The 24,120-nt window shown below is 42.6% G+C and overlaps 2 protein-coding genes across 2 annotated transcripts; both read left to right on the top strand.

Moving 5' to 3' along the window:
- The first annotated feature begins 247 nt into the window (after nt 1-247).
- On the top strand, nt 248-9,707 carry LOC106584335 (glutamate--cysteine ligase regulatory subunit). Its single transcript, XM_014169510.2, has 7 exons — nt 248-550; nt 1,426-1,491; nt 6,684-6,768; nt 7,523-7,579; nt 8,075-8,277; nt 8,370-8,484; nt 8,605-9,707. Exons 1-7 carry the CDS (start codon nt 425-427, stop codon nt 8,772-8,774), a joined length of 822 nt encoding a protein of 273 aa, XP_014024985.1. The 5' UTR covers nt 248-424; the 3' UTR covers nt 8,775-9,707.
- Nucleotides 9,708-10,944: 1,237 nt separating this feature from the next.
- On the top strand, nt 10,945-19,130 carry dnttip2 (deoxynucleotidyltransferase, terminal, interacting protein 2). The gene is made up of 7 exons (XM_014169509.2): nt 10,945-11,244; nt 14,581-16,808; nt 17,100-17,238; nt 17,426-17,521; nt 17,700-17,864; nt 18,051-18,160; nt 18,330-19,130. Exons 1-7 carry the CDS (start codon nt 11,170-11,172, stop codon nt 18,421-18,423), a joined length of 2,907 nt encoding a protein of 968 aa, XP_014024984.2. The 5' UTR covers nt 10,945-11,169; the 3' UTR covers nt 18,424-19,130.
- The last annotated feature ends 4,990 nt before the right edge of the window (nt 19,131-24,120 follow it).

The raw sequence follows: 24,120 nt of genomic DNA, 5'->3' as shown, positions 1-24,120 counted from the left end.
AAACTGTTTATTGCCAAAACTGTCTTCTGTGTGGGTGTGTGCCCTCTGATTAGGGTCAAGGGATGAATGTTGAATTAAAAATGGAACATCTGGTCTCTTGAAACAAGCTGTGTCATGATTACAGTGTATATTCCAATGTACAGTGAGTCAGATAACACCATTGCTGAGCTGTAACAATCTCTTGGTTAAAAGACTCCAGAAATCCATGCCAGATTTTGCACACAGCACCCGGTTACATTGTGGGCGTCCTCATAACTAGATTCTGCCGCCAGCTAAATAATCTACAAATGCAAGTCATTCTAATTCAGCGGTTGCTACCGTTTGGAAACGAGGTCACTCCTGTTAGAATAAAGTAACTGAAGTTGCTGAATAGTTCATAAAGGCCTTCTACCACGATACATTTATTGACTACCAAGGACACCACATGGATAATCACACCACCAGTGCTAAGGTGCTCCTCAACCATGCTACGATTTTGTATCTTCACACGGGGAATTTAGTAAACCGAAGCCGTCTCAAGAAAAAATGTCCGTCTTCACCTAGCGAAGAGGTAAGACTGACCATTGGACTCTGTCACAACTGACTGGCTAGCTGAAGTAAGACGTTTTTAAAAAATAGTGCAACATTTGTCAGTTGGAGTATAGTCATGAATCGCCATGGTCCAAAAACGGACAAGTTCAGGTAGGTCCCGTTCCCTCCCGTTTAAGAAACGTTTTGCAACAGAATTGGCAGAATGAATACACCCCTGGCCAGATAACGTTAACTAGTTAGCTTGAAAAACCATAGCCTCAACGTTAAATAGCTAACTATATTGAACAATAATAAACTTAAGAGTTTACTGAGTTAGAGTTCATATAAGGAAATCAGTCCATTGAAAGAAATATTAGGCCCTAATCTATGGATTCCACATGACTGGGAATACAGATATCTGTTGGTCACAGATACTTTTCTGATCCAGGCCCCTACCCTTTAAAAAAAAAAAAAGTATCTGGGCCAGGATTCACCAGAGAATGAGATTCAAGAATGCATGATCAATTTGAGAACAAGGACTTGTCATGTGTAGGTTCTAAAAGGCCAGCCTTTATTTAGCATGAACAATCATAACTATTTAATTGAAGCTGTGCACCACCTGACTCTCATACATGTAACTAAGACTCCCTACAGCATTTCATAGTTGTATAACAAGCCATAGCTCTGGCCACACACTTTCATACTGTACAAATCACCCATTGTGCCCAGCAGTGTACAAAATAATCCTATACTTTCCATATGACAATCTTTCAAAGTAATGTTAGATAATTTAGCATCATTGCATGATCTGTAGGTGTCCATGAAAGCCCTACCTAGTTACCACAAGTGTTTATAGCAACCCTGTTAACACCGCTATTAATTTACAGTCCACTCAATTGTTTTGTTGCATTACAGATTCAAGACTGTGTTCGAGCCACTCTTAATGAGTGGTTTGCCACCGTACCACCAACTTCACCAACGGTGAGACCACTCCGTCCACCCACTCGCTATTCAACACCACAGTTGTATTTCCCATACATATTTTATTACACACATAGCTACATAACAGCTATTCACCAACATCCAAACAGTATCAAGTGTCCATAATCCCTGTTTACCAAGTTCCCATAGTGACCAAGTGTCTACAGTACCTGCTAACATTTTACATCATCTAGCAGGGATGGATCCATAATGAAAAACACTTGTGTAACCATTGGTTCCCTTTCAGTCAAGTTTGGTAGAACATACTATGGGGAGTCACACTCTCGCGACTAGAGTTAAAGGATCTACAATTACACCTGACAAGGCCAATGAAAGTGTCTCGCTGGAAGCCCTGCCTTCCGCAGGTGATAACAATAATGTATATAAATCCTGGATTGCTGATGTTCTGTATTGGCCATTGAGAGGCTTTGAAGCACTGTTTGGCCATATTGGCACTCCCCAGTTGGAGTGGTCCTCCATAGGAATGAATAGATTTCTATAGTATTTCAATTAAATGTTTCAAGGACAAAATAACATGTATTTTTGTTGTAGTGGGGACAGTAACATTAGTAGTCTTTAAAAAAATAATACTTTAAGGAATGTGTTTTTTTTATATATACACACACTGAACAAAAATATAAACCCAACATGTAAAGTGTTGGTCCCATCTTTCATGAGCTGAAATAAAAGATCCCATAAATGTTCCATAGGCAAAAAAAAGCTTATTTCTCAAATTTTGTGCGCAAATTTGTTTACATCCCTGTTAGTGAGCATTTCTCCTTTGCCAAGATAATCCATCCACCTGACAGGTGTGGCATATCAAGAAGCTGATTAAACAGTTAGAACATGAGATTGTCTTACATTGCGCCAACTAAGCGTGCTCACCCCCTGGACGTTGTGTGCTGAGGTTTGTATGGTTCTCGTAAGTTTCCTAATGCCATACAATTAGTTCTTCAAGTTTGTTGTCTTGTATGACTTGGCTCGGTGCATGCTTAGGCTGCCCTCACTCGAATCAGTTCATGTGCGAGACAAGGAGACAGCTGTCACTGTTCCCATACTCGTTTGTGGCGCAGGTTCTCTTGACAATCGTGGAGCATTCTTTAGGGAGCTTGGTGTTTCCCTAAAGCGATGCATAGCATGCTAGCCATTTAAGCTAGTTACTGCTAGCTATTCCGCCTTCCTAATGGTGGAATTGCTTGGGTAGCTCCGGTTTAGTATATGTACCTTGCATTAAGTCGCTTGGTTAGTCTAAATGGATTGTGCTGCGATCAGTGGCTAGCTATCTTAGATTAAAAGCCTCATGGCTAACGTCGGCTAGCATGCATAACTTCCGGCAAATTAAGTTTACTAGCTTTCCTCCGGCGTTAAGGCAATCACATTCCTAGAGTGGAGGAAGCGGGGCTTGCGGGGTATACCTTCAATGATGAAGCTGCCTCCGAGCACTGGGCATGGGTAACCTCTGGAGTGAGGGGCCTTCTCACAGGACTGCACAACCGGTGAGCCCCTAAACAAAAACATTACTGTGATGTCAGTGCCCCCACGTTTGGTTACGGCCAAACGGTTACGGCTTCATCTGGGGTTACGGCTTCATCCGGGGACCGGGCTTCATCCAGGCTATAGTCTCACGGAAGCACAATTTAGTTTGGAATTTTGTCCATGTTTAAAGCTCCTCTGTTACCCCGCGTTCCATGGTGTTCACAGGGCTCAAGGGGTATACCATTCTCCCCATGGTGAAAGGAATAAATTGGGTGATTAGCTTTGTCCACAAGGGGGCTGGAAAATTGGAAATTGTGCTTTTCTAACCCCGGAGAGGTTGTCTGGGTTTCAGCTCTGCTTGGCCCAGTTTAGGTTGAGGCGCACGGTACTTTTTCACCAGTTTCTGCACCTACTGAGGTTGATGGCTTCTATGATAGTGGTCATTCCCCTGGGACTATTGTTGACTGTTCCAGTGCTGGTTGCTAGCCATGCGCTTGGATACATATCGCCACCTAAACCACTCGATTCAGGTGTCCTTGACATGCCTTCAGAGCACTGGCCCAGTGGAGGGATCGCTGACTACTATCACAAGGGTTTCTCATGGTCCGGGAGTTCCGCAATATGGTCACGACAGACGCGTCCCGCCCAAGGGTGGGGCCAGCTGTGCGAGGGTTACTCAATTCAGGGAGTATTGGCGGTGTCAGAGTGCCTGGCATATCAGTTAACTGCTATCCGGGGGGGCCCTCTTGCTAAGAAGTGGAGACTACACCCCTGGGTGGTCACCCAGATATGGGAGATTATGCAATGCCGACATAGGTCTTTACGCCTAACTCAAACGCGCGTTGTCGTCTATTTTTCTTGATGAGAGAACAGAGTGCACCATTAGGAACTGACGCTCTGGCGCACCAGTGGCTTCGGACCCTCTAAGCGTTTCCACCAGTGGTTCTGATTCAACCCATGTTGGAGAGGGTGCACCAGGAGAGCTTATCATTGATTCTTGTGGCTCCCCGTTGGCCCAAGCAGCCTTGGTTCGCGGAGATCATTCACCTTTTTAGGCGGGGACCTGTGGCCACACCCCTTGCACAGTGACCTGTTGTGCCAGGTGCACAGGCAGGTTTGGCGTGCAAGGATTTGGTTATTTTCTGCCTGGCCCCAGAGTGGGCTAATCTGATGGCTAGAGGTTTACCTCCGAATGTTATCGCTACCATTCAGTCCACAAGTGCGCCTCCACGAGAGGACCTTATGCATTTGTGGCAAGTGTTTGTGCTCTGTTGATAAGATGGTTCCTTTTCTGTGCTCTGAGGTGCATCCATATGTTCCTACAGGAGCTATTCGAGCAGGGACGGGCTTTCTCTACTTTAAAAGTGTACATGATCTCTATGTGGGCGTGTCGTGTGGGAATTGACAGAGCCACACTGGGGACGTTGTGCAGTTCTTGAAAGGGGTACACAGTCTCTAAACCTATTGCGCCCACATGGGACTTGGTGCTGGTTTTTGGGGCACTGTGTGTCCCCTTTTCAGTCTCTGGAGTCGGTGGAGCTGAAGATCCTCCTACAAAACCTCCCTGCTCATGACTTTGGCCTCAGCTAAATATGTTGGAGACCTCCACGTGTTATCCGTACACCTTCCTGTACTTCGTTTGCCCCAGGCGACTAAGGTGACATTGTTTCCAAATGCGGCCTTAGCCCCGAAAGTCATGGCAATGTCCTACAGGTCCTTAGCTTTGAGCTATTTCCCTTTTCATCTCTTCATTTTGCTTCTGAAGAGCAACAAAGGTTATATGCCCTGTGTCCGGTGTGAGCTTTACGCACATGCACTGAATGGACCCAGGTGGTTATGTGACCAGCTTTTTGTCTGTTTTGCAAATCCAGCTCACGTCAGGACGCTCTTTTAAGGAGCGTAGCCTCTACAATCCAGTGGGCGATATCTCCCTGGCACATCGCAGCAAGTGTTCCCTAGCGGTGTACTCGCTACCCCACCAGGGGTCTGGCAGTGTCTTGGCTGTTGTTTAAAGGATTGACTGTAGGAGTTATTTGTGCTGCGGACAGTTGGTCATCGCCAAACTTATTTTTTTTCTTGAGGTTTTATCGTTAGTCACTGCTCTGTGTAGCCCACAGTGTGCTTACGTACAGAGGAAAGTCACTAGGCAGCGCACTGTGTTTGCAATACCCAGACTGCCACATCTGGCTGGGTCAGGTCAGGTTGCTCTGCCATGGGCCACTTCATTTAGTAACCACTGGGGTCAGCTTGGGCAATGACTATTATTTCTCCGTAGTTTGTTGTACCGAAGTTGACTGACTGAAAGGGAGCGTAACGTTATGACTATAACAACTGATCCCTGAAGGAGGGAAACAAGGCACAACACCTGTTTGGCCACCCGTCCCTGAGCTCGTGAAGAGTGGTATTAAATTGAAGGAATGAATCCGAGCCTCGCGCTTATCAACTGTGGAAGGCGGGGCTTCCAGCGAGGCAGAGATTTCATTGGCCCTGCGAGGCGTGATTGTAGATCTTTAAACTGAAGTCAGGAGAGTGCGACTCTCCATAGTATGTTGTAACTCGTTTCCCTCTTTCAGGGAACAGGAGTTATACAGGGAGCTCAAAGTATTGGGACAGTGACACTGTTTGTTGTTTTGGCTCTGTACTCCAGCACTTTGGATTTGAAATTATACAATGACTATGTGTATTTAAGGTGCAGACTGTCAGCTTTTAATTTGAGGGTATTTTCATCCATATCGGTTGAACCGTTTAGAAATCACAGCACGTTTTGTACATAGTGCATCTAACTTTCTCACGATTCATTCATGATAATCTGTTATGGTAGCATCTATGTTAATGTAGAATTGTTTAGAAACATTCTTATTTACAATGAAAGTGAATCCAAAATGACACTACATTATTTAACATTAATTTATATTGGGCACAAAATAATCTGAAACACAACCAAAACAAACTGCAAATGCATCCAACAAGTTTGTAGAGTCACAAGCTTGATGTAGTCATTGCATGCTAGAAATATGAGACCAAATACTAAACTTTTGACTACTTTTAATGCACATAAGTGAATTTGTCCCAATACTTTTGGTCCCCTAAAATGTGGGGACTATGTACAAAAAGTGCTGTAATTTCCAAACGGTTTACCCAATATGTATGAAAATAACCTCAAAATAAAGCTGATAGTCTGCACTTTAACCTCCAGATGTTGTATCATTTCAAATACAAAGTGCTGGACTAAATAGCCAAAACAACAGGGGTCACTGTCCCAATACTTTTGGAGCTCACAGTAGTCACAATGTTACGATACTACTATGCAGTTGCGTTCTCCTGCTGGGAAAACAAAATAGCTGCCTGTTGATTGACCGCAATGAATTTATCAGACTGATGAAAGGGAACTGTCATACTAATTATTCATGCAAAGTTGGCTGTGAAAGGTTCTACATGTGCTTCTGTTGTGAAGTTCGAGTGGCTTTGCCCTGTTGCTTTTCTGTTGGGGTCAGCTAATCTGCTTCCGCACGCTCAGTGAGTACAGCGGGGGGGGGTCTTACATACACAAAGTCAAAGCTTATGTTCCCTGCAACGAAATCCCACAACAAGATTGTGAAATCGAAAGCAGGTGTTTGTATTTGGACAAAGTTAAGGCAATATTGATGTTGCTTTTTTCTTTGTATTTTAAGCTACTCTTTTTCTTTGACTAACACGTCCGTTTGTTGTAAATGTAGGACCTACCAGACACTATTGACTGCTCCATCCCTCAAGCTACAGAAGCAATCACACCTGAAGAGAGGGAGGAGCTGAAGGTCTCTGGTGAGTTTCTGGTATTCTATGACAGGGGGTTCTCAGTGGTCCATGGACCCCACTTTTTTACATAATTATGTCTCAAATTAATATATATATATTTTTTTTAATGGCCAAGGGATCCCTGGAGTAAGTTTAGAGGGTGTAATAAAATGCAATTATTACTCTAAAATGTTATATTCTTAACCCTGGGCAGCATGGGCTTGGGAGGCTTACAGGGATATTGGTATCTACAGTGCTCCACAATTCTTTTTCTTTTTTTGTTGTTACATAAATGCACTGTAATCTAAGCTTTAAAACTGCTAAGTTTTCTTTCTGCCTCATAGCAAAAATGTGATGAATTGCAGGATATTAGCTTCAACAACAAAAAATCTCTCTGCCCCTTGACAATATCTGTAGAATTGAAGGAAATGTGCTTGAACACTCCCAAATGGGTTTTTAAAATGTTCCTTCCCAGGGATGGAGACTTGATTCGTTGGGCCATGCATTGCCAAAATCATAGTAGAACTCTTTGTATGCAATTTTTTTTATCTCACTCGAGTTGTGTTCTGATTATGAGGGGGGTCTCTGATGAATTTGCTATCAGAAAGGGGTCCCTGGCCTGAAGGTTTGGGAACCCCTGCTTTGATACCATAGAGTTTTGTGTGGCATTGGCATAAGGAATTATGAGCCCAGTATGTGAATTTCATGACAAAAATACCATTCTTGGTGCCTTACTGATTGTTTGCGTTTTTATTAACATGTCCATATTCTTGCTTTACAGTGAAACTATTTATTTGCGAGGCAGACCTCTCTTCAATCAAAGATGCAGTCGATAAGTGTGAGTATTACATTTACAAAACAGCAAGGGACCACTGACTCGGTGACTGTACGGAAAAGTAATTTGGTACAGGCGATTGTCTGTAGACCTGACCATGTCAAATAAAAATGCAACAGGCTTTAGTATCAGTGAACTGCTTTTGTTTGCATGCCAACTCCTTGCCTTACCTCAATTTGTTTGGAATTTGTATTTGAAAGATGAAATCCGTACAGGCAGAAGCTATCACGTCTGTTTGGGATATTACAACAACAAAGATGTTGATCACTTCAAACAACAAACTTTTTTTCCCCTTCCCCCGACATTATTGAATGTGCGGCAGAACACCAGAATATGTACTGTGCTGTATATATTTTCTTTACCACGCTCCTGGAAGCTCCTCTTCTCTGTTTTATCTAAGCAAAACAAAGGCACGGTTTCCCCTTTTACAGATTTCAGCTTTAAGAAGTATGCACTGACTGTATACTTGTTTCATGCTCATAAGACTGTTTGTGACAGCTTGTCAGGCCCTGGCTGTGTCCCAGCTGGACTCGGTGATCATTGCACCCCCTGTTCTGCCTGAGGGGGAGAGCCAGACCCTGGAGAACCTGCAGCCTGCCTGGAGGGAGCTGGAGGGCTTGGTACAGAGCCACAAAATCGCTGCCATTGGAACCTCCGACCTGGACAAGGAGCTCCTGGAGCAGCTATACAACTGGGCCCAGGTGAGTGGTGATGCTGACGAGACCGTCAGATTGTTGTAGGTTAGCGTTGGTGTATTTGGGGTTTTGAATTGATTGATTTTCTCCTGGTCTAGGTGAAACCCAGTAGTAACCAGGTGAATCTGGCCTCCTGCTGTGTGATGCCCCCTGACCTGACTGCTTTTGCCAAGGAGTTTGACATTCAGCTACTGACTCATAATGACTCAAAAGGTGAAGATTGTGATCATTTCAATTTGTAATCTTTTCACTGTATAATCAAATAATACATGTTAAGGAAAGGCTGTGTGTGCTCTGAGGGGCACTGAATTAACACATTGTATTTTCCTGTAGAACTGATTACTGCTGCCAGCTTCCAGGAGGCAGTGCAGGAGAGCACTCAGGACCTGAACGTAGCAGACTGGAGGTTGGAGTGGGTTTTGCGCTACTCCATCATTGTCAAAAGCAGGGGGATCATCAAAGCAAAAGGCTACCTTGTTCACTCAAAGAGAAGCAACCTGTAGCATGTCCTCTGAAAATCTGTTATTCAAATGTTACTCATGTCCAATGCATTTAAGACAGGGATAGAGGTAGCTCAACTTTTAACAAACATGGCTACAAAACTGAATTGGAACCACAGAAATAATTAAATTGTATAGATGGTTTTAGTACAATGTTAGAATTATTGCAAATCAGTTTAAAGGTTAAACAGCCTCTAACCCACTACGGAAGTGTCCCATGATATATTTTTACATTATAAATTGATGAGAAAATGAAGTAGAGGTGAGTACTTTGGATCGGTTGTTAAAGCCACAGAGAGAGAGATGTAAAGTCCTAGTGTGCTCTGATGTGTATGAACAGCTCCTTCTGTTTTCTACTGTATAATACTGGCACCCTGTACAGTGGGGACAAGAGCCTAATTCCAATAGATTTCTGATGAGTGAAAAGTGAACAAAAAATTATGGTTAGTTCATAAACTTCTCTTGATTTAGTGTACAGTAGTTATTTGATTTTTAGAAACAACTTTATGGATGTTAAAGTATTGTCTTGGCAAATCTTTGTATATTCTTTTTTTGAAGCCCAGTGCTACTGACAGGGTATACCAGGACATGATTTGTCCTATCCCCCTAACTGCTCATATGATTTCCTTATTAGAAAATGTGTCCCCATCTAAGTGGTAACATGAGAAATATCCCCAAATGAGGTTTACATTCATAGTAGGTGTGACACCTTTATCGTGTATGTGATAGTACTGGAATATTCCAGATTGACATGGAAAATGAATTATAAATTCTGAAGTGTCTGGGTGGATGTCTTATTTATTAATCATGGCATTTCTTCCAGATGGGGTCCACAATCCTAAGAAGTTTGAGTTCTCTATTGTACTATAATAATTCATATTTAATGTTACCATTTCCTGTATTGTTCTATTGGGTTTATTAAATGATTAAACACTTTTGAAGTGTTTTGTGTTCATTGGAAGAGATGGGTGCACATGATCACTATCCATTTCTTTCAGATCACATAAAAACGGGGTATCTATAACATAAATCCTCCTCGAATGATAAACTTTACTAGACTATAGTCTCATTGGAGTACTGTCATCCACACAGAAAATGTGTTTATGTTCCTTAGCATGCATCGCAATTCCATTGGTCAGGTTTTGATCGATGAAGCGAGATGGCGGTTGGAACAGCGCGCTTGTTTGAAATGGAAACGCTTTGCGGTAGCTTTTGATAAAGAACATCAAGATGAAGGAGCTGCTTTATAGCTGGGATGCACTGTTGAGCACTACATCCCGAGGGGTTTGTGCTGATCGTACAGAGATTGTGACAGCCAGTTAAATGGTGTCCCTTGAGAAGGCAAGAATAAGATGTATGTCAGGAGAAGTGCAGTATTATAAGGAGATATATACTTGGAATACAGGGGAGGAGGAATGGAGGGAAAATGAGAGGCAGAGGAGGTCAGGGAGAGAGGATGAGCTTGAGTTGGTTAAAAATGGTGTAAAAAAAGGGAGATGGTTTGTTAAATAAGAATGGTAGAAAGTGTAAGAAAAGTGAGCTGAAGACAGGAGGCCAACTGGAAGTGAATGAGGTCGAAGTACCGGAGGTGGTAGGTGTGGTGAAGGTCTCGGAGCCCGAGGCTTGCACCGAGGGTCAGGATAAAGATGAGTCTGACAGGAGTGAAGTTTTCGGAAACAGTGGACCCTTTGCCTTTTGGCTGATCCGTTTGTGGTGAAAACAGCTGGGTGCTGTGGAATCGGTGAGGGTAACCAGAAGTGGTCTTGTGATAATTGTTTGTGTTTCTTCTGGTCAGAGGGAGAATCCGCATTAAACTAATGGGGGAAAGAAATGTGAATTGTTTTGCTCTTGAGGAAAGGGTGCCATTGAAAGGAGTGATTACTTGGGTAACAGTAAATATAAAAGTTGACCAATTGAAGGGGAACATTCCTGGTGTTTATGATGCTTGTCGTTTGTTGCCACACAGTCAGGGTGGCATGAATGGTGAAACGAGAATCATTGCCTGTTTTTTTAGTTTTGATGTTGAGTCCTTTCCAGACAAAGTGATGTTAGGATATATACGTTTTCCTGTGTGAGCTTTTGTACCAAATATGTTACGTTACAGCTGTCAAACTTATGGGCATGTGGCAGCAGTGTGTAGGAGGGAGGTTCCTAGATGTAGGACGTATGCAGAAGGGCATGAGACATAGGAATGTGTAGCGTTGGGGAAAGTAGTGGTATGTGTTAATTTTATTTTTCAAGCAAAGTATAAGGGAGTTGTACTCCAGTCTAGTAGGTGGCGGTAATGCAACATTTATTGGATGCCAACCGCCGTTAAACCTCATCGAAGAAAATTGGTGGAGTCTGGCTGACGTTGGGAACACATGTGGCAGAAGTGAGACAGAACAGCGCGAGCAAGATGGTGGCCACCAGAAGAGGAGTACGCGTATGCTCCCCAACTAAAACAAACTCTGATGAATCCTCTGGAGTTACGGTAGGTTTTACTTGCGTGATTATGGGTAGATATGTGTATGATTTAGATACAGTTCAGCGCATTTCGTACGTACAGGTCGTTTTCAGTGTGTAATACTTGCTAATTCATATTCACGTGGCAACACGTTAGCTAGCCTAGCTTGAGTCCCTCATTTGTTTTGCTAGCATAAAAACACTTTTCCACTATTGTTTTTAGGAGGCAATCCGCTGTTTACAAGATTACATGCCATTTAAACTGAAGTTACACACTCACAAATTAGTCTTGGAGAGCTTGCTACTGTTAACTTGTTAGAGTTTTCTTTCAGCTCATCACTTACACCTAAATCAAATAGCTAGCTAGTTAATCAATGACCACGTTTACATCAAATCACATTTTGTCACATGTGCCGAATACAACAGGTGTAGACCTTACTGTGAAACGCTTACTTACAAGCCTGTAACCAAAAATTCAGGTAAGAAAATAGAGTTAAGAAAATATTTACTAAATACACGTAAGTAAAAAAAAAATATATATATAAAACTTTTTCCTCACTTTTATTTATATATTATTTTTTTTTTTTAAGCATTTCCTTGTTTTTAGGGCAAATAAATGCAATTCTTATGAAAATGGGCGTGGCTTCACAATTTTAGATTACAAGAAAATGGCGGAAAATGTGCAGCCGAAGTCTGACGAGAGCGGATACAAATTCATTGCTTTAACAAATTTAAGAAAATGTTGAGCAATGTAATAAAGTAATGCCTTTTCAAACAACTTATGTTACACATTGTTGGCTAACAATTTGTTAGATACGCTAACCTGAAGAACCGCATACCATATAATTACAGGTGTGTGTACCAATATATTAGCTAGCTACATAACGTTACTTGGCTACTAATATATCGAACATGCCAGTATATTAACTATATGCTGTCGAACTAACTTCCCAACATGTATTGACTTGATTATTCCATTCATTCTTAGCTAAGTGCTATATTCGTTGTGCGTTCTCAGTGGACATTGTTAATGGAGTCGTACGATGTCTAGTTAGTAATTTTTTTTAATGCTAGCTAGCAAGAAGTTGAATAGCAACCGCATCAACTTCCGGTAGACAGGCAAAGCGTTTGTACGCTCAACTGAAAGGATACTGTTCGGTTACAGTATAGTAAAATGAACTATTAGTATGTAGTGTGTATATACTCATTATGTGTAGTATGTTAGTATGGGTATTTGAACACAGCTCAAGACATGGCCTACATAAATTGTATATGGTTGTATTATAAGAACATTGGTGCAACTAGGGCTGCAAAATAACTGGAACATTCAATAAATTAAACCGGGATTTTGTGAAAACCAGGGGATGTTTGCCGGAATCAGGATGGAATAAACAGGAAATCCGGATTCCTCCAACCACGAGTTACGGAAAACTAGTGAATTAATTGAAAATTCCTGGAATTTTGCAACACTATTAAAAATAATATTTTGTGACAAATGGGCTTTCACCAGCATTGCTGTCTGCGGTTCTGAAACACAGCCTAATCTTCAGTGCGCAGTTGAATTGGTGCCTTCCCTGACGCTATCCCTGATGCAGTGAAACGAATTACAAAAGTTAAGTACGCTTTATGTGGATGCATTACACATTTTGCTAGCCTTGAACAATTAGCCTAAACAATAAATTACCTGCAACATGTCTGCAATTGCATTCATGAATGCATGCAACTTTAGTCTTTGCAGTAATAAAGGCCTTTACACATTTTATTTGTTAGACTCGTACACTTATTTAGTGTCGTTTGTAAGCTTCCGCACACTAAGTCAAATGTCTTCCACACATTGGACTTCCCCTTTCCCTCCTGAGCAACCTGTAAACATACCCCCTTTTCAAGTTTATTTGTCACATCCTCTGCATCCATTATGCTGCTGTGTTGGAGTTTATAGCCAATTTATTGATGTCATTATGATATGCTATAGGTCAGGCTCTATTGGTTATGTGCATGTGATGTGTACATGTCACGTAAAGAGAGCAAGGGGGAGGAAATAGGGAATGTTTTTTTCCGAAACAAAAGAGGGATTTTGGTAACACAACTTTTCAAGTAAGAAACTAGAGATGTCTAATTATGTTGCGGCTTCAGCCCCACCGACAGCGCGATGAACACTTCCTGTTCTATGTATGGTCGCTGCAGCAGGGAGATGAAAGAGCGACAGCGTGCGCCTGTCACATAGGCATTAGCTGTCTTTTTTAACACAGCATGGCAAGTCCGGCCCAAATCAACTGCCGTCGGGCTCCCTCTGGAGTCATTTGTGTGTCTCATTTCATCAAACAGTGTGCTTAAAGTATCAGACAAGCTCAGTGCATACAGTTGACTGTATTAAAACACACAGCGTGTTTTTATATATGGAAAAATAAACGTAAAAAATGTTGATTGGTCGAAAGAAGAGACCTCTTGGTCGCCCAAGGTTTGTTTTAGTTGGGGACATTCCTACTCCTTACCTTGTAGCCTTAACCAGTATCGAAGGCTTGGCAATTTCCCAATGTCATTAAACTTTTAGGTGTTTTGTCACACGTCTCTTTCCATTCATCAAATGGCTGCTGCACAGTTTGGATTGATTGATTTTGATCAGTTAAAAAAAATCCATACAGTGCCGATCAAAGGTTTGGACACCTACTCCAGTGTTTTTCTTTATTTTGACTATTTTCTACATTGTACAATAATAGTGAAGACATAAAAACTATGAAATAACACACATGGAATCATGTAGTACCCAGAAAAGTGTTAAACAAATAAAAATATATTTGAAATTCTTCAAAGTAGCCACCCTTTGCTTTGATGACAGCGTTGCACAAGTTTGGCATTCTCTCAACCAACTTCATGAGGTGGTCCCCTGGAATGCTTTTCCAACAGTCTTGAAGGAGTTCTCACATATGCTGAGCAGTTGGCATGTGAGAGGTTATAGGTCTACAGTCAATGTCCATATTTGTTACTATTCCATTTAACACATATGAGCTAAAATGAGGAATATTCTGTTTATTTATTGATACAGGGATACTTGTGAGCGGAATATCAAAGGTGCATGTAGCTTATCCCGAATAAGATCGTACGCAGGATATATTGTGTGCATGTAAACGTGGTCAATGTCTTGAGTTCATTCGTTTTAGCGCTGCTCCACTGTCAAAAACATACCTGTGTATTTGATGGTTGTCGATTCCCGAAACACCCAACGCTTTTCAATAGATTCATCATGCCAGAGATGGATTTGATTTAATAACTACTGCATTTGTAAAAAATGCTATAAAAGTAATTTGTCTCTCTGTGACCTCTTAGTTCAGAAGTACCGGTATTGACAAATAATATTTCTCCACAGGCCACTCCAGTGTCCACTCGGAGAACCAGGAGGACAGCTGATAAAGGGGAGACTGCAACCCAGTCTGAGGTGACCAGTGACTCCCAGCAAGATGTTCCCTCCAAGCCCCAGAGCTCCACCGGGAAGAGGAAGACCAGGGCATCTAAACGTGAAACTGTCTCTGCTAACCAGGTAGACTCCACCCATGAAGCTGACGTGTCCGAGTCAGAGTCCTGCTGTTCTGCTATATCAGATATGGAGGCTATCCCCGACACACAGCCAGCTCGCAGGGGCCAAAGGGGAGCTGCAGGTGGGGAACAGCCTGACACTACGAAGGAGGAGGGCGTGTCTGAGGTAGACTCTTGTTCATTGTCTGTCTCCAGAAGACCAAACACTCGCAGAGCCACCAGGAGTCTGAGGAAGGCTGTTCTCACGGACTCTGTCAAAAAGGACAAGGATGTTTCAGAGGCAGAGTCCTGCAGCTCTGTGGTGTCTGAGTCCAAGGTGCCTGACTCGCAGACCAGAGTGACCAGGAGGACTGCCGTGTCCAGCAGCCGGGCTTCTTCAAAGTGTCACACCGAGGACACAGAGCTTTCTGATCCTGAGTCCTGTGTCTCTGGTGATCAGACCTCCACGGTGCGCAGAGCTACCAGAAGCAGGAGAGCAAGGTTTATTGAAGCTATCCCCATGCATTTGGAGGAAACCACTGATGGCTCCAACTCTCCTCTACCCCGCAGGAGAAGCAGAGGTTTGTTTAAAGGATGTCCCTGTGACCCCCAGAGTCCCCAGGACTCAGAGAGCTTTGAGTCTGGGCCAAGCATGACTCCCAGGAGGTCTACTCGCAGGCTGTCTGAGCTGAAACAAACAGGCACCACTGTTTCAGACTCTGAGTCTGACCTGACTGATGTGTATACCCCTCTGGGGAGTCCTAGGTTGGTGAGAGGTAGGGGCACTCCCTGCAGTAGTCGCACTGGATCCAACAGCAGTTCCAGGGCAGCACCAGTTACCCGGCTGACAGCCAAGGCCCTGGATATACTAGTTGAGAAAGCCCTATGCCAGTCAGATAAGGTGAGAGCATCTGAGGTTGCTGAAGAAAGCGTAGTGTTGGAGGACACAGTCGACGCTGATCCAGACTGCTCCATGATAGAAGAAGTGCGGGAAGAAAATAAGACTCTAACCCTTGAGGATGTAGTGATCGGTCAACCAGCAGCGCCCATCCAAGATGCAGCACCTGCTCGGGAGCGTACAGAGAGTGTGACAGTCTCTGAGGATGCAGAGATGCCAGAGGTCACTAGTGTACAACAGGATTCAACCGAGACAACCGCCAGGGAAGACCCAGAGAAGAATACCTCTATGGTGGATGTCCCTGTTCAGGAAAACATACAGGAGAAGGTGACCATCTGTGAGAGTGCTGATACAGAGATGGCTGAGGCAGTCTGTGAGCCTGCAGAAGACCAGCAGAGGGAGCTGTCCACTGAGGATGCAGCCGATGTGGACGCCCCAGTGATAATTGAACAGGAGACGATGACGCCAGCTGATTCACAAGTCTCTCTTAAGCAAACAGTAAAAGTAGCAGCGTGTGAAAATGTAATGTCCCCTGTTATAGTGGTGTCTGAGGAAGAGGAGAAAAAGACCGTGGATATAAACACCCACACAGATCCTCCATTGGAGGTAAAGAACCAGGAATGTAAGGCAGTGCCTAGTGAGGAGGCTATGGATGTCAGCAGCACACTAGTAGCTGAGAATAAAACGGCTGACCAAGATGAAGCCCCTCATACCACAGAGCCCATTAAGGTGACCTCCAGCCTGAGCCTGAAGGTCAGTGTGTCTGATGCTGACAAACTGGAGGAGTCCAGAGACTGTGTCATCATACAGAAATCTGGCGTGGTCAGTCTGCTGGAGAGCAGTGACGATGAAGAGGATGACGACGACAACAGTCAGCATTCTGGGGAAGGGGATGAGAGGGATAGACAGGGTTCTGAGGGTGACGAGGAAGCTGTCTGTACAGAGGAGGCGGCGGGCCCATCCAGACCCCAAGCTGCTGCTCAGTCCTCAGCTGATGATGGCCTGTTTGTCATAGACACCCAGCCTGGTCTTCAGTCAGATGAACATTACTATGTGGATGAGAAGGAAAAGTGCGACACGGAGGCCATTGAAGAAGCGCAAGATGAGGAAGAATTTGTTGATGAAGAGGGAGATGATGATGACGAAGATGAACAAGTCCTCTTCACAAGCAGAAATCCACAATTGTAAGTATCTGTTTTGGTCATGCAAATGTCAGTTGTCATCTGTGCTTTAAAAATGTATATTTTAATTTGACAGTTGTGGCTCCAGCACCACTATGCCATCTTATTCTGAATGTATAGCAGGATTCGTTTTTTTAATCTAATGCAGTGGAGCTATTTTATTGAATTGCAATGCCAAGCACGTATAAAGACTTTTCACATTCATTTTCATTAATTAACATATCAATATTGAACTAGTTGGAGAATGGACAATGCTGCGCCTCCTGGGTAATTATTTGTTACAATCCGTTATAGGAAAGAGTTGTCCAGCCGTATTGACCCGGGCCTGAAAGTGAAGGAGCTTGGGGGATTATACATCAATTTCGATGGCAGCAAATCAAAGACAGTCTCTAACTCCCTGAAAAAACTGAAGGAACAGAAGAGCCAAGATGAGGTAAATGACTAATTGATTTTGTTTTGAAGGTGATATATGGTGTATAATTGGTAATGAATTGTGTAGTTATGCAAGGCTGGGTAATTCAATGAGGAAGTATTTCATGCAATTTCAAACCTTTCGACTTTAATGGATCTGTGTTTTTTTGATTTTCTCCTACATTGTGATTTATTTTCTCTGTTGGCAGTTGATGAAGAAGAGTGTTATTGGCCCAGAGTTTGAGAAGAGAGATGCTGTGCCTCCATACAGGGAGTCCAAACAGGCTGCTAAACTGAAGCGCAAAGTGAGTACAAGTCCATATGCCTTTGTCTATTAATTTAGAAGAGAAAGTAGCAAACACCAGCAGCGTGATGCAAGGACAAGTAGTCGTTATAGTTTGACTACATTTGAGCTATTTTTGTTCAGTTTGTTCACTCATTGACTATCCTGACTGACATGTTTCCTCGTCTTGCCATGCTCAGGAGGAGAGGGACAAGACCACTGGAGCCGGCTGGTTTAACATGAGGGCTCCTGAAATGACAGAGGAATTAAAGGGTGACCTCAAAGCACTGAAAATGCGTGGAGCTATGGACCCCAAGCGGTTTTATAAGAAGAATGATAGAGATGGATTCCCCAAGTACTTCCAGGTCAGTAAGCATCTAACCCTCAACTGTGCTCTGTTTTCTCAGTGGTTCATGTTATACAGGTAAATGCTAGATTCTACAAGTGTCTGGAACTGTATTGGAGGGATGCGACACCATTCTTCCACAAGAAATTCCATAAAAAAACTATCTTTCCCCCAAATGTTGTATTTGTTTGTTTTTCTGTCGCAGGTTGCTACAGTAGTAGATAGCCCTGTGGACTTCTACCATTCCCGTGTCCCAAAGAAAGACCGGAAGAGAACCATGGTGGAGGAGTTGCTTGCTGATGCAGAGTTCAGACAGTAAGTTTCTGTGTCATGTACGGTATTGAATTTCATAGCTTGTGTCTTCCTGAAAATATGCTTTTGGCATAGAGTTCTTAGGTATGCAGAACAATTGAATTGACATTGATTATCTGATATGAACTACTTGAATTGTCAAGCGCTAATACTTTCCCTTTAACTTCAACAGCAACAACAAGAAGAAATACCAACAGATCATGACAGAAAAAGCAGCCATTGGTGCTGGCAAGAAGAATAGGAAGAGTAATAAGTTCAGAAAGTAACAGTGACTTTGAGTGATGTAATACACAATCATATGACTGTATTGAGACCCATAATATGTTGTCTTAATCAAAGCCTATTAATTAAACATACAATTTAGTGGCTGCATGGAGCTAAAGCTCTTTATAAATTTGTCACGTAACATGAACAATCTGTATCAACATTTTTACTTTGTAATTTAGAGGTTCACATTAGTAGCTAATACCATAAAACATCTAGATTTATACAGTATGTATGCATAGCCACAATAAGCCTATGCTATACTGGCTAAGCTGACGAGGTTCAGAATTAATTTTTCAAACATATTTTCCCTGACAAGTATCTGATATGGATTGAGATTGTGTTTTAGAAGTCAAATTACTAAAATACTACAGGATAAAAAAAACGGGACACGTCTATTTTTAAAGAGAAGATAGATTTAACCTTTTTTTTAACTAGGAAAGTGAGTTAAGAATAAATTTATTTACAATGACGACCAAAACCGGATGATGCTTGGGCCAATTGTGCGCCACCCTATGGGAATCCCAATCACAGCCGGATGTGATACAGCCTGGTATTGAACCAAGGATTGTAGTGACGCCTCTTGCACTGAGATGCAGTTCCTTAGACCGCTGCGCCACTCGGCAGCCCAAGCACTAATATTGTTGAGAAAATGTCTGTGCTAACTCAACTTTCATTGTTTGTTTTAATAAATCAAAACCGGTTTGAACCGTTGGTCGACTTTCTTTGGCTCCATCCTGAGAAGCCAATTGAGTTGGCTGAACTGGCTGCATTGTGCCTAAAGGGACTGTTTTACAATAGCTCTGTTGTCTGTAACCCTTCCCATTATCTGTGTATATTTGCTGGAACATCAAACGGATTTTCTTGTCTCTGCCGATGCAAATCCGCATACAAAGAGATCAAATGAATTAACATCTGCTCACCCAGTTTCTACCCAGAAAAATCTTGCCCCTGCTTGCCAGCCTCCTGTTGGCTTAGTGTGTTTGTGGCCAGCAGCTCCAGAGCGCTATTGGACGCGTGACAGATCACAGGGAGAAAAAAAAATAAAGACACTTGAGAACTGCACTGTCAAGTCTTCTGTCCAGGTGGCCCATTCTCTGGCGGAACCACAGGTGGTGGACTCACTGGAGCGCATCCCCATCAACAGACTACCAAAAAGAACAGTCAGGAACCACGTTGCTGCCGTCAGTAACAGAAGGGTGGACTTCAAGACCAACAAACAATTTTGTCAGTAGCAGATCTTAACTTGTTGGATATATTAACCTATGAGTAATTGAAGATAGCCGGAGTTAACCGAATCCACAAATAAGACCGGAAAGACTGTTCTAATTCAAGACAAAATATTTAATCGGTCTCCTTCAAAGTACAGTATTATCATTTTACAGAGTAAAACAAAATGCCTGTCTTTAGTTTGTTTTATATACTGTAATTGTTTGGGCACACAGATTGTGTGTGTGTATATATAAACACGTATAAAGTCTTAGTTTCATGGAAATAAAAGATCCCAGAGATGTTCCATATGCACAAAAAGCTTTACATCCCTGCTCGTGAGCATTTCTCCTTTGCCAAGATAATCCATTCACTTGACAGGTGTGGCATGTCAAGAAGCTGATTAAACCGCATGATCATTACACAGGTGCACCTTGTGCTGGGGACAATACAATACCACTCTAAATTGTCCAGTTTTGTCACAATACAATGCCACTGATGTCTGAAGTTTTGAGAGAGCATGTAACTGGCATACTTACTGCAGGAATGTCCACCAGAGCTAGTGCCAGAGAATTGAACGTTCATTTATCTAACATAAGTCATATTAGAGAACTTGGCAGAACGTCCAACCTGCCTCACAACCGCAGACCACGTGATGGCATCATGTGGGCAAGCAGTTTGCTATTGTGAACAGAGTGCCCCAGGGTGGCGGTGTGGTTAAGGTATGGGCAGGCATAAGCTACGGACAACAAACACAATTGCATTTTATCGATGGCACAGAAATATCATGATGAAATCTTGAGGCCCATTGTCGTGCCGTTCATCTGCCACCATCACCGTGTTTCTTCAGCATGATAATGCACTGCCCCATTTCACAAGGATCTGTATACAATTCATGGAAGCTGAAAATGGCCCAGTTCTTCCATGGTCTTCATACTCACCAGACATGTCACTCATTGAACATATTTTGGATGCTCTGGATCGACGTGTATGACAGCGTATTCCAGTTCCCGCAAATATCCATCAACTTCGCACAGCCATTGTAGAGGAGTTGGACAACATTCCACAGGCCACAATCAGCAGCCTGATCTACTCTATATGAAGGAGATGTGTCACGCTGCATGAGGCAAATGGTCACACCAGATACTGACTGGTTTTCTGATCCACGCACCTAAAACATTTTTTCAAGTTATGTTATCTTATTCACAGTCATGTGAAATCCATAGATTTGGGCCACATTTATTTATTTAAATTGACTGATTTCCTTATTTGACCTGTAACTCAGTAAAATCTTTTAAATTCTTGAATGTTAAGTTTAGAATTTTTGTTCTCTGTGTGTGTCTGTGTGTGTGTGTGTGTGTGCGCGCATACATACGTACAATACCAGTCAAAAGTATCGACACACCTACTCATTCAAGGTTTTTTCATTTACAATTTTCTATGTTGCAGAACAACAATGAAGACATCGAAACTATGAAATAGCACATATGGAATCATGTATTAACCACAAAAGTGTTAAACAAAGAGTGTGCAAAGCTGTCATCAAGACAAAGGGTGGCTATTTGAAGAATCTCCAATATAAAATATATTTTGATTTGTTTAATACTTTTGTGTTTACCTCATGATTCCATATGTGTTATTTCATAGTTTTAGTGTCTTCACTATTATTCTACAATGTATAAAATAGTACAAATAATGAAAACTCCTTGAATTAATAGGTGTTCAAAAACTTGTGACCGGTTCAGTGTGTGCGTATGTATGCATCTATATAAACTCAGCAAAAAAAGAAATGTCCCTTTTTCAGGACCCTGTCTTTCAAAGATAATTAGTAAAAATCCAAATAACTTCACAGATCTTCATTGTAAAGGGTTTAAACACCGTTTCCCATGCTTGTTCAATGAACCATAAACAATTAATGAACATGAACCTGTGGAATGGTTGTTAAGACACTAACATCTTACAGACGGTAGGCAATTAAGGTCACAGTTATGAAAACTTAGGACACTAAAGATGCCTTTCTACTGACTCTGAAAAACACCAAAAGAAAGATGCCCAGGGTCGCTGCTCATCTGCGTGAATGTGCCTTAAGCATGCTGCAAAGAGGCATGAAGACTGCAGATGTGACCAGGGCAATAAATTGCAATGTCCATACTGTGAGACGCCTAAGACAGCGCTACAGGGAGACGGGACGGACAGCTAATCGTCCTTGCAGTGGCAGACCACGTGTAACAACACCTGCACAGGATCGGTACATCCAAACATCACACCTGCGGGACAGGTACAGGATGGCAACAACAACTGCCCGAGTTACACCAGGAACGCACAATCCCTCCATCAGTGCTCAGACTGCAATAGGCTGAGAGAGGCTGAACTGAGGGCTTGTAGGCCTGTTGTAAGGCAGGTCCTCACCAGACATCACCGGCAACAACGTCGCTTGTGGGCACAAACCCACCATCGCTGGACCAGACAAGACTGGCAAAAAAGTGCTCTTCACTGACGAGTTGCGGTTTTGTCTCACCAGTTGTGATGGTCAGATTTGCGTTTATCGTCGAAGGAATGAGCGTTACACCGAGGCCTGTACTCTGGAGCGGGATCGATTTGGAGGTGGAGGGTCCGTCATGGTCTGGGGCGGTGTGTCACAGCATCATCGGACTGAGCTTGTTGTCATTGAAGGCAATCTCAACGCTGTGCGTTACAGGGAAGACATCCTCCTCCTTCATGTGGTACCCTTCCTGCAGGCTCATCCTGATATGACCCTCCAGCATGACAATGCCACCTGCCATACTGCTCGTTCTGCGTGTGCTTTCCAGCAAGACAGGAATGTCAGTGTTCTGCCATGGCCAGCGAAGAGCCCAGATCTCAATCTCATTGAGCACATCTGGGACCTGTTGGATCGGAGGGTGAGGGCTAGGGCCATTCCCTCCAGAAATATCCGGGAACTTGCAGGTGCCTTGGTGAAGAGTGGGGTAACATCTCACAGCAAGAACTGGCAAATCTGGTGCAGTCCATGAGGAGGAGATGCACTGCAGTACTTAATGCAGCTGGTGGCCACACCAGATACTGACTGTTACTTTTGATTTTGACCCCCCTTTGTTCAGGGACACATTATACCATTTCTGTTAGTCACATGTCTGTGGAACTTGTTCAGTTTATGTCTCAGTTGTTGAATCTTATATTCATACAAATATTTACACGTTAAGTTTGCTGAAAACAAACATAGTTGACAATGAGAGGACGTTTCTTTTTTTGCTGAGTTTATATGCACTGTGTGTGTATATATACTGTGTATATACAGTTGAAGTCGGAAGTTTACATACACTTAGGTTGGAGTCATTAAAACTCGTTTTTCAACCACTCTACACATTTCTTGTTAACAAACTAGTTTTGGCAAGTTGGTTAGGACATCGACTTTGTGCATGACACAAGTAATTTTTCCAACAATTGTTTACAGGCACTTTTCACTTATAATTCACTATATCCCTATTCCAGTGGGTCAGAAGTTTACATACACTAAGTTGACTGTGCATCTAAACAGCTTGGAAAATTATGTCATGGCTTTAGAAGCTTCTGTTAGGCTAATTGACATCATTTGAGTCAATTGGAGGTGTACCTGTGGATGTATTTCAAGGCCTACCTTCAAACTCAGTGCCTCTTTGCTTGACATCATGGGAAAATCAAAAGAAATCAGCCAAGACCTCAGAAAAAAATTGTAGACCTCCACAAGTCTGGTTCATCCTTGGTAGCAATTTCCAAATGCCTGAAGGTACCACGTTCATCTGTACAAACAATAGTACGCAAGTATAAACACCATGTGACGACACAGCCATCATACCGCTCAGGAAGGAGATGCGTTCTGTCTCCTAGAGATGAACGTACTTTGGTGCGAAAGGTGCAAATCAATCCCAGAACAACAGCAAAGGACCTTGTGAAAATGCTGGAGGAAAAAGATACAAAAGTATCTATATCCACAGTAAAACGAGTCCTATATCGACACAACCTGAAAGGCCTCTCAGCAAGGAAGAAGCCACTGCTCCAAAACCGCCATAAAAAAGCCAGACTGGTTTGCAACTGCACATGAGGACAAAGATGGTACTTTTTGGAGAAATGTCCTCTGGTCTGATGAAACAAAAATAGAACTGTTTGGCCATAATGACCATTGTTATGTTTGGAGGAGAAAGGGGGAGGCTTCAAATTGAAAAATGAAATGATGATTTCTAGCATCTTAATTGAGGTGTAGATTACATCTCTGATTCCAGTGTTCATACTTGTATACTAGGCTGTGTGGAATTTCTATTAATGCGACTCCATGCAACCAATGGCAATGTCCGCTTTAGGTATAATGTCAGGAGCCACTTGTGGATTTGACAACTCTAATACAGTTCCACCTCTGACACCACCAAAACAACTGCTATGATTTTGCCTGAAGTGTATCTGATTGAATAGAGGCCATTGTCTTTCAGGTTGTTATAAAATGAAGATGTCAGTGACGG

Source organism: Salmo salar, chromosome ssa23 (assembly GCF_905237065.1).
Source record: "Salmo salar chromosome ssa23, Ssal_v3.1, whole genome shotgun sequence".
Classification (NCBI taxonomy): domain Eukaryota; kingdom Metazoa; phylum Chordata; class Actinopteri; order Salmoniformes; family Salmonidae; genus Salmo; species Salmo salar.
Note: the sequence above shows the minus strand (reverse complement) of the source record. Positions and strands in the feature narration are given on the sequence as shown.